The sequence below is a fragment of the Centrocercus urophasianus genome, unplaced genomic scaffold (genome assembly GCF_019232065.1).
Source record: "Centrocercus urophasianus isolate 14NV4802_14NV808 unplaced genomic scaffold, USGS_Curo_1.0 seq_12, whole genome shotgun sequence".
NCBI classification, from domain to species: Eukaryota; Metazoa; Chordata; class Aves; order Galliformes; family Phasianidae; genus Centrocercus; species Centrocercus urophasianus.
This window is the reverse complement of record NW_024884364.1, coordinates 28750815-28765043: the sequence shown is the minus strand read 5'-3', so window position 1 is coordinate 28765043 and position 14229 is coordinate 28750815. Positions and strand designations below refer to the sequence as shown.

The 14229-nt window shown below is 43.1% G+C and overlaps 1 protein-coding gene across 4 annotated transcripts; it reads left to right on the top strand.

The window, feature by feature from the left end:
• Positions 1-3574: 3574 nt before the first annotated feature.
• Positions 3575-13235, top strand: CUNH21orf62 (chromosome unknown C21orf62 homolog). Of its 4 annotated transcripts, none has more exons than XM_042810821.1 (2): positions 3575-3829; positions 10282-13235. In XM_042810821.1, the coding sequence occupies exon 2, from the start codon at positions 10349-10351 to the stop codon at positions 11024-11026; it is 678 nt and encodes a 225-aa protein (XP_042666755.1). In that variant the 5' UTR covers positions 3575-3829; positions 10282-10348; the 3' UTR covers positions 11027-13235. The 4 variants fall into 4 exon arrangements, with proteins under 4 accessions (XP_042666755.1, XP_042666753.1, XP_042666754.1 ...); XM_042810819.1 differs by having other exon boundaries at positions 10279-13235; XM_042810820.1 differs by lacking the exon at positions 3575-3829 and adding an exon at positions 4106-4425.
• The last annotated feature ends 994 nt before the right edge of the window (positions 13236-14229 follow it).

Below are 14229 nucleotides of genomic sequence, written 5' to 3'. Positions count from 1 at the left end.
AATAGCTTTTTAGTGGTTTTACTCTCCACAGATTGCAACTGGGAGTTAATAAAGTCCAGTGCCTGTAAAATGTTTATATTTGCCTACTGGGGTCTCTTACTTGTAGAAAATGAGTTGCTGTGAAGTATCAGCCAGCTGATGCCCTATGTCTTCCAGAAATAAAGCGCATCAGTGAGATCCTGTGAGTAAGAAAAACTTTCTACTTTCCGATCATCTACCAGCTCCTCAATTTTTTGTCCTGGGTGGATCTGTAATGCTGATGCATAGGTGGTAGGAGCAGACACAGATCAGAAGTGCTGCTTCTCTACCCGTTGTGTGCTTCTTTCCTCTGCGTGCTCTTTTAAAGCCTGAATGCACCAATTTAACGAAAACCCTTTGCTTTGCACAGAAGGACAAGATTTGGGTGGAAGCTTTTCCGGTATTGGATTCAGACAGCCTCATCTGATGTAGAGCCCTGAGCATTTGAACAAACTGATTGACTAGACCAAGATCTTAAAAACTTTGTTCTAATATTTCTTCCCCTCTGTTGAGCAAGGAGCTGTCCTTGTCACGGGGTGGTGCCTTGCTTTGGCGTGGCCAGTGAATATGGGAAAATCAGTTAGTCAGGGGGTTCCAACTAGGAATAATTGAAGTAGGAAACAGGCTGCATCTTCAGCAAGAAATAAACCATGGAATCACAGGGCTTGGAAAGGACCTCTGGAGACCATCGAGTCCAATCCCCACTAAAGCAGTTCCCTACAGCAGGTTGCACAGGAAAGCATCCAGCTGGGTCTTGAATATCTCCAGAGACAGACACATCTCTGAGCAGCCTGTTCCAGTGCTCTGCCACTCTAGCAGTAAACTTTTTCCACATACACACTATCTAAATGCCACTCTTACCTTGAGTGAACCGAGGAAAGTGCGACACAAAGGGAATAATGCACTACATAAATCCTACATCATGCTCGAGTCAACTGTGCTGCATCTACAGGTAAAGATGGTTATGGACCGCTCTTCAGTAAAAGGCACAGCCATTTGCAGTGTTCCATTTCAAAACAGCAATGTACAGAAAAGACTGTCAGGAATGAGGTTGGTTACTTCAGAGGTGAACTCGCAGCACTTTAGGAAAATTCAGAAAGAAAAGATAAACAAAGCCTCAAAACCTGGAAGTTTGTACAGGTGGCCACACGGTCAAAATTGCACTGGAATGCCTCCCTCTTGCCCCAGCCCACTTCTTAACTGCCACTGGAACCACTGAGCCTTAAGCACCTGCTGCTTTGTTCTCCTCAACAAGGCATAAGGCCCTTCCATCGCCCCTCTAGCAGAAATCCCGCCTTTACATTCAGGTCGGCTCAGAATCCTCCTCGAACCAGGATCTCCGGAGGGCAATTCCGGGCTCTGAGGCACAGCCCGGTCACAGCGTCCTCCCCCCGCCCCACAGCTCTGCCCGCGGCTCGGAGCGGGCCCGCAGCGCCGGGCCGAGAGCGCCCTCTGCTGCCACAACCCGAACCTCCCCTGGGCAACTGGGGGGCGTCACCTCTCCTATGGCTGGTACCCGTGAGAAGAAGCCGATCCCCACCTCGCCACAACATCCAGTCAGGTGGCTGTAGAGAGCGATGAGGTCTCTCCTGAGCCTCCTCTTCTCCAGCCTGAGCAACTCCAGTTCTCTCAGCCGCTCCCCATCAGACTTGTGCTCCAGATCCTTCTCGCCTTCATTGCCTTTCTCTGGAGACACTCCATTCCACTGCAATGTTGAAAGTGCAGGTGATCTCATACCAGTGCATCTTTAATCACTCTGACTTGTTATCCATCTAAGTCAGGCCAGCTATAAGCTGAAATCCAGAAGGAAACCTGCTGTTTGTCCCTTCCCTTTCCACTGCACTACAGTGCTGCTTGGCCGTGTGCAGAGAGGGCAGGACAAGACAGGGGAGGACCGTATATCAGACACAGTCACCAAGTACCTGAATGGTGCCATCAGCCAGAGGTTTCGTTTCAGCAGTCAGTGGACAACCATCTCCATGATAAAAACAACCGCCCTACTCAACAGCACACCCCACTGCAGACTGTTGAAAGTCACCACTACTTATGGGCACACGGTTCTTGTCTGGTGGGTTCAGATGAACACTGATTGCTGCCAAGCATGGAAGTCTGGGTGCTTGTTTGTTTAGAAATGTTTATCTGCTGGCAACAGGACAAAATACCCCATTCACTTTGAAGGTGATGCTGCACCAACCGTAGGGGTTAACTTAGGAGCAAGCATTGATTTATCATTGTGAATCATGTTCGGTTTGCGTTTTCTTATGGTTTTAACACTGCTGTAATGTATACATGTAATGCACCTGTTTGTTGTTACTCTATGTCATCATATGGAATGCTATGCTATCCCATAGTGAAGGATGCATGCTCTCGTCTATACCCAGTGTGTTACTGAGCCTTTTACAGAATTGCTGTTTATTTTTATCAACCTGAGGCTGTAGACTTTCTTGATACATTATAGGAATTCCCTTCACATTCATTGGAAAATGATGCCCAGGGTTATGGGAAAGAACACCCCAGTGTCAGGCATTCACATTCTCCCGGGAGGAATGGTGAAACTCAGAGGAGTCCTTTGGCTCAGGAAGGTGTGTATATGTACAAGCATATGCAGAAGAGCTAACAGGTATATTTACCTTCCTTCAAAGACAAATGGCAAAAGTTATCAGTTATCTTATGTAAGTGCTCCTGTACCAGTCCACTTTGCACACAGCTGGGAACACATTACCATCACCCGTGATGACGTATTGAAAGATTCTGGAAATGAGTAGGAACATTTCTGGACAAAAGGCATTTGGCTCACTTGTGAGTGTGTAAAAGAGAGCTGAACCCAGGCAAGGCTGATACCTATCTCTCAGCCTGGCTCTGAAACAAATACAGGTTTAGAGTCCAGCCCTGCAGTACTGTGAGAGCCAAAATGACATGAACGGGAGTGCCAAGCATGTTGCAGAATCTGTTTTTTGGGGACATGACTTAGCAATAAGAGAAGAAGAATCATAGAACAACAGAATCACAGAATGGTTTGGGTTGGAAGGGTCCTCAAAACCCACACCGCCCCAATCCCTGCTGTGGGCAGGGCTGCCCCGCACCAGCTCAGCTGCCCAGGGCCCCATCCAACCTGGCCTTGAGCACCTCCAGGGATGGGGCACCACAGCTTCTCTGGGCAGCTGTGGCAGCTCCTCACCACCCTCTGAGAAAAGTATTTCTTCCTCATATCTTACATAAATCGCCCCTCTTTTAGTTTGAAGCCATTCCCCCTTGTTCTGTTACTATCAGACCACAAAAAAAGTCAGTCCCCTCCTTCTTCTTCAAGTATTTTAAGGTTGTGATGAGATCTCCCTGGAGTCTTGTCAGAGTATGTTGTCTCATACCCTTCTAGGATCCTCTTGATGCGTTTCTTTGTGATCAGTAACACCCATTTACTCCTGCACACTGGGCAAACAGCCTCTGAAGCAGGACCTGGGGCTCTGGAGGACAGGCATTTTTCTGTTCTAAACCTATAAAAGCAGCCTCAGGAAAGCAGGCAGGGGAGGGCACATCCCTCGTGGCCAATCCCCTTGGTGTGGGAGCAGCATAGGAGCGGAGGTGGCAAAGTCAGGTAGGGATCTGCTGTGGTAATAGTGAAATGGGCAGACCTTGGAGCTCTCTCCTGCTTGTCAGGGGAATGCTATGGGCTGCCAGCCCCATGCAACATGAGAGCAGTGAGTGGGAGAGCCGCATCCCGCCTGCCCTGCAGATTAACCTCAGTGCCACACATCGCCACCTCCAGAAGGGCTGCGGTGCAGGAACGGATGCTCCACCGGCACCAGGAGAAAGAGTGAGTTGCTGCTTTTGTGCTGTCCTAAGCAGGGGGTGGTAAATAGCTGGAGAATGCTTAATAGCTTGTGTATTCATGTCTAAGGCAGTTTCTCCCACAGCACAATTATTTCCTTGTCACCGATGTTCTCTTCCTGGAAGGTACGTTTCAGATTTGTTGCTTCGTAATCACAGGGAAATAACAGGTTATGCAAAGTTTGTCTTGGATGTGTTGCAATTGTTTATACTCATATGTCTGAGTTAATAATTAATAGCTGTATGAATAATAAACTGAAAGAACTGTGGAAAGGTTTTGCTCCCTCTTGCAAACGCTTCTTTGGGAAAACCGTTCACCAAAGGCAGCAGAGCTCTGCTGTCAATTATTCCCATTGTGTTCTGTTAAAAAACTGTCTTGAGAAAGGCACTGGCAGAGGACGGTCAGGGGAAGAGCAGCTGGAACCTGTGCTTTATTTTGTTGTTTAATTTACAAGTCAGGCTGGTGATGCAGGGAGTACAAAGCACAACAACACGCCATCACTCTGTGGCTCTGCAGTCTGCTGGCAGTGACACCATGCTCTGTCCCAACCCGTGAGTGGGAGCTGAGACACCCAACACCAGGTAACCCTGCTTCTGGACTCCAGCCTCCATCCTCTTCATGGCCATCTTCTTTGCGTCTTTCTAACATGTGACTTTGCTTGCTTGCATCTTTTTTTTTTTAGTCTGATATTTGAACAGAAGAAACTCGATTGTTAGAATACACTTTGTATACCATTTGCACTAATGAATTAAGCATAACTCTTTGGGTTTGGTAAATCTCTAACTTAGTGTAATGCTTAACTTGAACTTTCGTGCCAGACAGGTTAGAAATGGAGCTTAGAAATGATACAACCAAAAATTTGCCATCAAATGTTCTTTCCTAAAGCTCACGCAGTGTGAATGCCTCTGCTCTAAAAAGGCATCGATTTGACACAAATACCAGAGAATTTTAAAAAGTGGTTTTAAAATGACAGTCAGCACTTCGATGTTGAATTATTCATCTTGGTTCAGTGGTGTTCAGACAGAGTGGCCCCTGATTCCCCAATGGCGTGCCCTTCAGCAGAAAGAGGAATAAACAAAGCATTACCAGTTTTATGAAAATTCTGTTGGGAAGACTACACAAGTCTATTCTTTATTTTTGTGGGTACATGCTTTCTGAAGGCCATGAGAAGATCATGCTAAGCTCAAAAGCCCTAACATTGTAGTTTGCATGTGTTTAACACATTCTGAATCAGCTGCAGTACTGAAAGAAACTGTATTTGTTGAGGCTTCTCTTAAACAAAAACAAAATCAGCCTGATGAATGGAAAAAGGATGGGTCATTCAGTAACAGAACCAGGAAGATATAGGAAAGTAATGATATTGATTAAAATAGAAGATATTTTCACACTTTAACACATATCCATGCACGCCGTGTTTCTCCTTAGCACAAAGTCAGGAGTTGGTTTGGATGCCCCGTCCCTGGAGGCACTCAAGATCAGGCTGGACGGGGCTCTAAGCACCTGATGGAACTGTGGGTGTCCCTGATCATTGCAGGGGACTTGGACCAGATGGCCTTTAAGGTTTCCCATCTGAAACAATTCTGTGACTTGTTGAATTAAACTATTCCAGACTGATACTGAAGCAGGGACACATACAGCTGCTCAAGATGTCTGAGGGTTCATGCATTGTTCAGGTTCAGTGCAGTAGAACTGCCTGATTTATCTTGCATTTCTATCACAGCTAGGAAGGAATTTGTTCCCCTACGTGTGACAGCACCTCCATGACATCAATGGCTGTTCAGCCCAGTGACAGCAGCTCAGGCTTTTGCTGTACAGGTAAAAGAAGAAACCATGTTCAAGTAAGGAGCAACAAGCATGGTTCATGCTGCAGTCCAGAAGTGTGCAGGATGTCAGCTCTTACTGCTGCTGCTCTACCCACCTCCTCAGTGCCACCTGACCTGTGAAATGCAGTGTATTCTACATGGCCCTCTCATACCTGCATGCAAACACGAAAACAGAGAGGCAGTCCTCACTGCTCTCCTTCTAAATGCTTTGGGCTTTATCCAGTCTTTCATGTTATTTTGGTCTAAATTGGGTGGTTTTGGTATTCATTCTGTGTACGTTGCCCAAGCTGCACAAGATTATATGGATTTAAGCTCCTCTTTGCTTAATACAGCACTTTCACACAGGCACATGCTAACACAAGTGATCAATGAAGGGTTTTAATTAGTTTTTTTTCTGAATAGAGAATGGAAGAAAGCACCCCATGAAGAAATTAATTGTATAGGCTGGGGACTCCCATTGAATAGGATTAACTTTCCTTGAGACAGTAGCATTCTCACACAACAGTCACAGGCTTTTTATTGCTTTTTTGCAGTTTTTCTTCATACACAGGATCTGCAATTAGCAATAAAATAAGATAAAATAAAATAAACTTATAAATTACTGGAATGATCAAAGCAAATTGAGAAACCTGAAATGACATTATTACTAAGCAGGTGTTGGAAATGTCCTGTAGCTATCCGAACCTGTAAAGAAAAAGGTGGGGGTGGAAACTTGTGCCAGGAAATTTTGGGGATAATGTGCTACGAAATGGGGTTTTGGTGCTGGGAAGATGATATACAAGTAACAGTATTCGCAGTTCAAGCAGTCACACCAGAACTGTTTTCTTCCAGTATCTGTGTCTAATCCAATTTTCACTTAAAAGGCCCCCTGCTCAGGGCAAAAATGAACAGATGACCAGCTGAGTTCAGATCATTTGACGACATTTTTCTTCAGAATCAGGTTGCTGCTATCTCCAGCATGTGACACTTTCCTAAAACCATCGCGGCTTGTGTTTGCCACTAAGCAAAGACCCCAGCTTGGGGGAAGAACTTCCTTCCCAGGCTGGGGGACATATTGCATGTGCCGGGCCTCATTTTCTTCCAGTCTTTGCATTACTGAACATACAGACTGCTGTGCCTTCCACGTGCATCGGCTGAGGCTGTGCTCAGACGTAGGGGCATTGTATACTTTTCTAGATGAGTTTAAGAGGAAAACACGATGGTAGCTGGCTGTGGAATTCAGAAAACCACTTACGGGTGGTGAGGCGCTGGCACAGCTGCCCAGAGAAGCTGTGGTGCCCCATCCCTGGAGGCACTTGAGGCCAGGTTGAATGGGGCCCTGGGCAGCTGAGCTGAGCTGGTGGGGGGCAGCCCTGCCCATGGCAGGGGTTGGGGCGGCGTGGGCTTTGAGATCTCTTCCAGCCAAAATCTACACTTCAAAACATTTCTGAGGTGTTTTAATGCAGGAATAGGAAGGTTACATTGGCAGAATTGGAGGAATAGGCAGAAACATTGTCAGCTGTTTGGAAGAGAACAGGACCAAGCACCAGGAATTCTAATGGGGTGATGACACTCTGCCACTGCTTAATGAAGCTGGGTGAATGTTTAGGACAAAAAACAGGCATAAAGAAGGACCTCTGGGGCCTTGCGGTCTAAGTGATACTTGAGGCAGTTTTTTATTAACTTCAGTTTTTCTCACATGCTGATTTAATTTTTCACTTCATTCTCAAACACTAAGTGCTTATCTATCTGCCACTCCAGATGGCAAGTTTGGGTAATATGACTTGGTAGCTGTTTACCTGCTGTATTATTTGCCTATTTTTCTTCCACTTCTAATTGTATTTCCCAAACGAGACCATGTAAGGATGGGAAAAGAAGGAAAGCAGGAATTATGTTATCCAATTCACCAAGATGGGTGTGGATTTGTTGGAGGTGGCAGCTGTAACAGATGACCAGCCACTGATAAAAGACATTACAAAAACACTACAATTTACAGCACATAATTTTAGAACGCTGTCTAATTGTCAGCTGACTGTATAAAGCTAGCTTCAAAAAAGCAACAGTGCAGTTGGGTGAAGGGCTTGTTATGGTGCCCCACCTACCCTTCATGGAAACATGGTTGTTTGAGATGCTGTTAAGTCAGTACTGCCAATGCATAAGCTACTTTGTTTGAATAAACCACCGTCAGTTTGGACACTGCTTCTTCGATGCGTTGGACTAAAAAAAGAAGCCACAGTGGTACCTCTGCTGCTGGAGGTTATCTTGCAGCCTTGCACAGCTCTAGACTTCGCTACTATAATGTTTAAAACAAACTTCCAGCAGCAGCACAGAAGTCCTATAGCACATACTACTCTTAGGCTACAGAGCCACTGTGAGTTTTAATCAAAGTGTGTTTATCACATACCTCTCTGCAATTGCTTAATGAACAAGTTCAGTCATTTCTAGTGTGAAAATGTATTGTCATTTTAATTTCTGAGTCTTCAGTTAAAATTATGTTTGCTTAATTTGCACTCATACTGTTAACTTTGTCTAGGTTTTCTCCTGGCAAATGCTTTCTCTGAAATAGATAAATCCCAATAATACTGACATGTGAAAGTGTCTGCGATTTATTTTATCCTAACTGTGAGCCATAGCTGAAGAGTTGAGCAAACACAGTGTGAAGGTTTAGTAAATAGGATTTTCAACACATTCTATGCTTAGAGGCTTAGATGCTGGGTATCAAATTCATCTGGCAATAAGGATATCAGAACAGTCACAGCTTGGATGTGTCTGACCTTTGAAGTTAAACGTTAGCTAACAGTTGGATTGGTATTTCTGGTATGTTCCGCAGTAAGTCTGAGGAATGTGCGTTAAATATTTTATTTCAACATTAAAATGTCTGTATCCTTCTTTTAAGAAAACAATGTGCTACATTCAAGGAGTACATACGGAATGAAATCATGTTTGAGTCAGTTTGCTTACATTTACACTGCACAAGAACATGTAAGAATGCACAAGAGGGCCATAATCTGTCAGACCAAAAATCTGCCTAGCCATGTAGCCACCTCCTAGTGTGTCTGGGAGATGTCTCACTCTTAGTGTCTTGAAAAGTCAAAGAACAATTGATCTCTACACACTATCCCCACGTTATTTGTGCTGTTGCAGTTTACCAGCTACCTCTTTTCCTGGCTAGAATCCTATCTTACCTAGTTCCACCCTACTTAAAGGGAAACCCTTCTATACCTCATTGTCCTTGTTGCTCTTCTCCAACTCCAGGCATGTGGCATCCTTTCTGAAGTAGTGGGATCCAAACTGCATACAACAGGCAAGTTGTATGAGCAAGTGGGAGCAAAAGACTTATGCAGAAAATCAACCATATTGTCTTTTTTCCCTATACTTACCTACTACTACTTAGAAATTTAATCATTTTTAGTTGCTGCTTTTTTTCATGCAGCTGTCTATCACAAACTAAAGATCTCAGTTCCATAGAGGACCAGCTGGTAATGTCCAGCCCAAAGTCTGTTATTCCTTATTGCCATTTTTTTCCTACATGTGCACGTTCCTTTTTCTTCTTTTTCCTATAGATGCCAAAGTTCTGGCCATTTCCAAATCATGATTTCCTGTTGATACATCCTCTATAAATGAAAAATGTGGAAAGTAGGACACAAATTATATGGTCAAAATGCAATTATGTATGTATTTTGTGTAACACCAGTAAAAGAATAACTTCAGTTGAATTTTCGTCAGCTTAAAGCGTTGAAATCTAAGTTGCAATTTTTCCCTTTATTTTCTGTTAAATTACCATTAAGTTTTAGCAGAAGACTTCATTGCCTAATGATGGGAGACTGGATATTAGAAACAAAACAATTCATATTTTTATTGCAAATACTATTATTTTCCTATTTATCTGGTATGTTTTCCATAATTGTAGTTGCATTGTCATGTTATCTGAAGTGCTGAACACACATTCTGGACATGGAGCAATCTTCACGCATTCTAAGGACCAAAATTCATTCCCTACTGTTCCCATTCCCATTCATGCCCTACTGTTGCCCTCACTAGAACCTGCTGCATTTAGTCAAAATTTAGGTCTACCATTTCTTGGTAGTTCAAAACAGTTACAGACAAATCAAACTTTGTAACATTTTGTAATCTTTTGTTGAGAAATACTGTTTTTCACCTCTGCTTGTACCATCATTCAATAATATGCCAAATGTGTTTGCTAAGATCCAACGCTGCTCTGAAAACCCAAGAGCTTGTTGCTGAGAAGTCTCACCAGTGCTGCCCCCAACCATTTGAGGTGGACCTTGTTTGGGATGAAAAATTGCTCAATGCTCCATGACATTCCTGCAGGTGCTAGTTTGTTTTACCAGGGTAAATGAAGGGAGCCAGAGCAATCAGAATCTGTCCTATACTGGTTGCCATGCAGAGATGGTGAGAGATGGTCCTTGCATCTCAAAACTTACAGGTTAATGTTGAAAATGATGTAGCTTTATATGGACAAAAAGCAAGTTTTATGGAAACAAGTTGGCTCCGCATGGGTCTGAAGGATACATGCTACATCCAGCAGTGCTTCTGATAATAAATAAGAAGAGCAAAGCAGTATTAACAGTTAAGCATCTTCAGTATAATAAAGAAATTGTTTTCTTTCAGTAGGTAAAGACAAGCGATAAAATCCACTGTGTAAAAGGAGAAGACACGTGGCATTTTGGCACCAGTACTAATGAAGCTAACAGCCTTCTCTACTTTCTGGTTTTGGCTGGCTCTCTTTTTGGCTGGCTTCCTTAGCATATGCATTACTGACAGTTTTATGGGAAGTCAGAAGAACCATACACTAATTTTCACCAAGGAAAGCAATATTCGCAACTGCAGTTGCTTGGCGGATATCCGTGACTGTGACTACAGCCTGGCAAACCTGTTGTGCAATTGCAGAACTGTGCTGCCTTCTACCATGGAAAAAACTGACTACAGTAGCGACCTGACAATTTGGTTCACAGACACCTCTGTGCTGGAGATGCTCCTCAACTTCACAATGGTGTGGGATTTGAAGCTCTCCTTCTGTGGCACTACTCCTCTACCAACAGAATACTTGACCATTTGGGGACTGAGAAAGCTCCGGGTAAAAAATAAGGTCAAGGGACAATTTCCAGAGCAGAGCGTAACCATCTACAGTAGCAGCAAGAATGAAAAAGAAGATCTACTCACAATGCACAACAAAGACAGGCAAATGTTAGTATACATTTCTTTCCTGGATACCTCTCTTTTCAATGGATATTCTTTGCTGAAATCATACAGTGTGGAAAATGTCTCTAGTATCACAGAGCACTTTCACAACCTGCTGTACTCCAATGTTTTCTCAAACTCAGATAACAAAAGTTATGTTGTAACATTCATTTACTGAGTTTTCTAGCACAGTCAGCCAAAGGCATGGCAAACTGCTGAAAGAGAGATGGGACTCTGTTTGGTTTGGCCAGAAGGAGCCATTATGGGATGAAAAGTTTTGACTGTGTACTCTACAAGGAAGCGTTTGAAGTAATACAGATTCATCTGACTAACTCAGTAAACGCTTCCTTAAAGAACAAAGAACACATGAAACAAGGTAAAAGCATCACTAGAAATCTTTTACATTGTAAGCTAAGAATTGAACACACTCTCTGTTCCCTGACAATCTTGGTCACTCTCCACTGGGCACACTCTGGTTGATCAATACTTATCTTCCAATGAGGGAGGCCAAAACTGCCATTTGTACTCTGCACACAGGGGGAATAATCCCTTGCCAATATTTACTGGCCTCACCCCTGTGCTGTGAGGTTTGAGGCATTTGAAACAGACTGTCCAGATATGTGTTCAATACCCATCACCCATCCCTGGAGGTGTTCAAGGCCAGACTGGATGGGGCCCTGGGCAGCCTGCTCTAGAATTAAATGCGGATGTGGGTGGCCCTGCCTATGGTAGGGGAGTTGGAGCTTGATGATCCTTGAGATCCCTTCCAACCCAAGCCATTCTGTGATTCTAAGATTCTATGATTCTATGATTTGAGGTGGTTACAAGCTACCAGAGAAAAACTGAGAGTGCTGGTTTTCTTTGCCCTCCACTGAGTTGTCAGAGCTGGGATCCCCATGCTCAGCCTGGGTGACAGAGCCTCTTAGGACAGCAAAGGCAGCTTTGCAGTCTGCTTCCCACCTCAGCATAACTAATGGCGCATTTGTGAGATGGCCAGCAATCTGTGGATTTTCAGTATGTGATGGAGGGTGCCCAGTTGTGTAGCAGGGTACTCTCATTTTCTGTTCATCATGGGAAAAGGTGGGCAAGAGGTCACCCTGCAAAACGCCGTGATTATAAAGATGTTTTTTTTCCCATAGATGGCTCCTTTCCCCAAATACAGCAAAGTTGATTTCATCTTTTGTGCTGATGGTAAACTCTCCTCTCTAAGAAAAGGAGAAAATAAACCATCCTGTGACTCATCTGATAAGTAAGGCAAAGCTTCAGGCAACAGGTATTAGCTGCACTGTGGGAGAGATTGCCATTCCCTGAAAAACGTCAGGACAATGTCAATAGCCAAAAGTCTACTCCTTGCCCATGTCTGCAGGATTCACATTCTGTGAGATGCAATTAAGGCTGGAATCAATGTGTATAGCATAATAAAGTCCAAACAGAATTGCAGTGCCAGCAAAGGATTACATTTTTTGGGTTTTTTTTTTCTCTTAATCTGGGATAAAATACATGTACTGAGGGGAACAGTTATTAAGATTCTGAGGAACCAATGAATTTGTTTCAGTAACTTTAAGCCTTGCCCATAATTATAATCAATGGTGGAGCAGTTTTGCTAGGTAACACAACTCAATTTTTTTTTTTTTACATACACTTCATTACTACAGGCTTTGCCACTGAAATCAACAGTGTAATAGCTACTAGGAAAATCAGGTCGATTTGCAATTGTAAATTAACAGATTTAAAGACACTGGTGTTTATGGGCTGAGCAGTGAACTCAATTTAACTCAGAGAGCTATTCAATCAGCTGTTGTACAGACTTTTGTCATTTATCAGCATCTTGAAAACAAATTGAAAGTTTTTTTTTCCACAGGTGAAAAATATTACTTGTGAACACTCTATGGTTTTGTCACAAGTTCCAACATGGTCAGGAGCTGAAGCTGAGGTGACAGAGGTTAGGAGCAGGGGTGTTGTTCTGAGCATGTACTTGCCTGGTATGGATTATAGAAGATATAAATCATCCTGGCTGTGCAAAACTACTAACATTGCCTTCACAAACTGACTGATCATTAACTCTGCACAGGATACTCTTGTTAAAAAATACACATAATATATTGATTTCTAAATGTTATTAATCCTCTCTTAAAAATCAAGCCTAAATCTTTTTCAGTTAATTCACTGATGCTCTGCTGCCCTCTAGTAAAAAATGTGCTGAATAACACAGTAACACAGTACTATATTGCCTGGGCAGCAATGATTGCTGAGGTTACTGTTTGAAATCCACACACAGAGCAGAAACTGAGGACATGTGTATTCTGGCTTTCTTGGGAAGAAATCACATTAATAGATCTGTGTGCTTTTTGATGCTGTAAATTAAAGTTTTGATCACTCTTGCCACAGCTGTGTTCTGAATAATGATCAAATAAAAGACATCATATTCCTGTGTACAAGTAAACACTGCAGAAATCTTCAAGGAGTCAGAGAAAATCCTACTTTCAGTTACATAATTGGCAGAAATCCACAGCACCAATATTGCATTCATCTTTGCAGTTCATACATTTTTCTTCAACAGATCCCAAGAATCTGATTCTCACAGTTTACATTTGATTTGGTTTTGCCATACAAAAGCACTATTTTAGAAGCTTGCAGAATTTCTTCATAGCAATTCAAAGAGCTAAATACAAAGCAAAGTACATAACACATACAATGTGAGCTTTATTAATTCTGTTGGCAGAGGTTTCTTTTCTCTGCATCTGGACAAACTGCAGTGGTACATTAAGTATCACAATGCAGAAATAATTACATAATTTCATAGAATTATAGACTGGCTTAGGTTAGAAGGAACCATAAAGATCATCTGGTTCCAACCCCTGATGTCGACAGCACTGCCCGCCACCAGTTCAGGCAGCCCAGGGCCCCATTCAACCTGGCCTTGAGTGCTTCCAGGGATGGGGCACCCATAGCCTTTCTGGTCAGCCTGTGATGTTTCTTATCACTACTTAACATCTAACTTAAATCTCCCCCTTTCAGTTTAAAGCCTTTCCCACTTGTCCTATCATCAGACAGTGCAAAATGTTGGCCTTCCTTTTGCTGATAAGCTCCCTTTTGGCACTGTAAGGCTACAGCAAGGTTGCACTGGAGACTTCCTCTTCAGGTTGAACAAGCCCAGCTCCCTCAGCCTTCCTTCATAAGAGATGAGCTCCAGCCCTCTGATCAGGACCTGCTCCAAAAGCTCTGCATTTTTCCTGTGTGAGGGCCCTAGATTTAGTGAATTCATTACAATTAGTGTAAGACTGTTCAATCACACCCCAAACTTCGCATCATCATTTTATGGTGTTTCATCACATTTATAGTAACTAATATTTACACACAGTGCTTCCATTCTCTATATAT

What these genes read in the sequence shown, in the direction of transcription:
- CUNH21orf62 (XM_042810821.1), top strand. Translation starts at nt 10,349, where the DNA reads ATGAAGCTAACAGCCTTCTCTACTTTCTGGTTTTGGCTGGCTCTCTTT.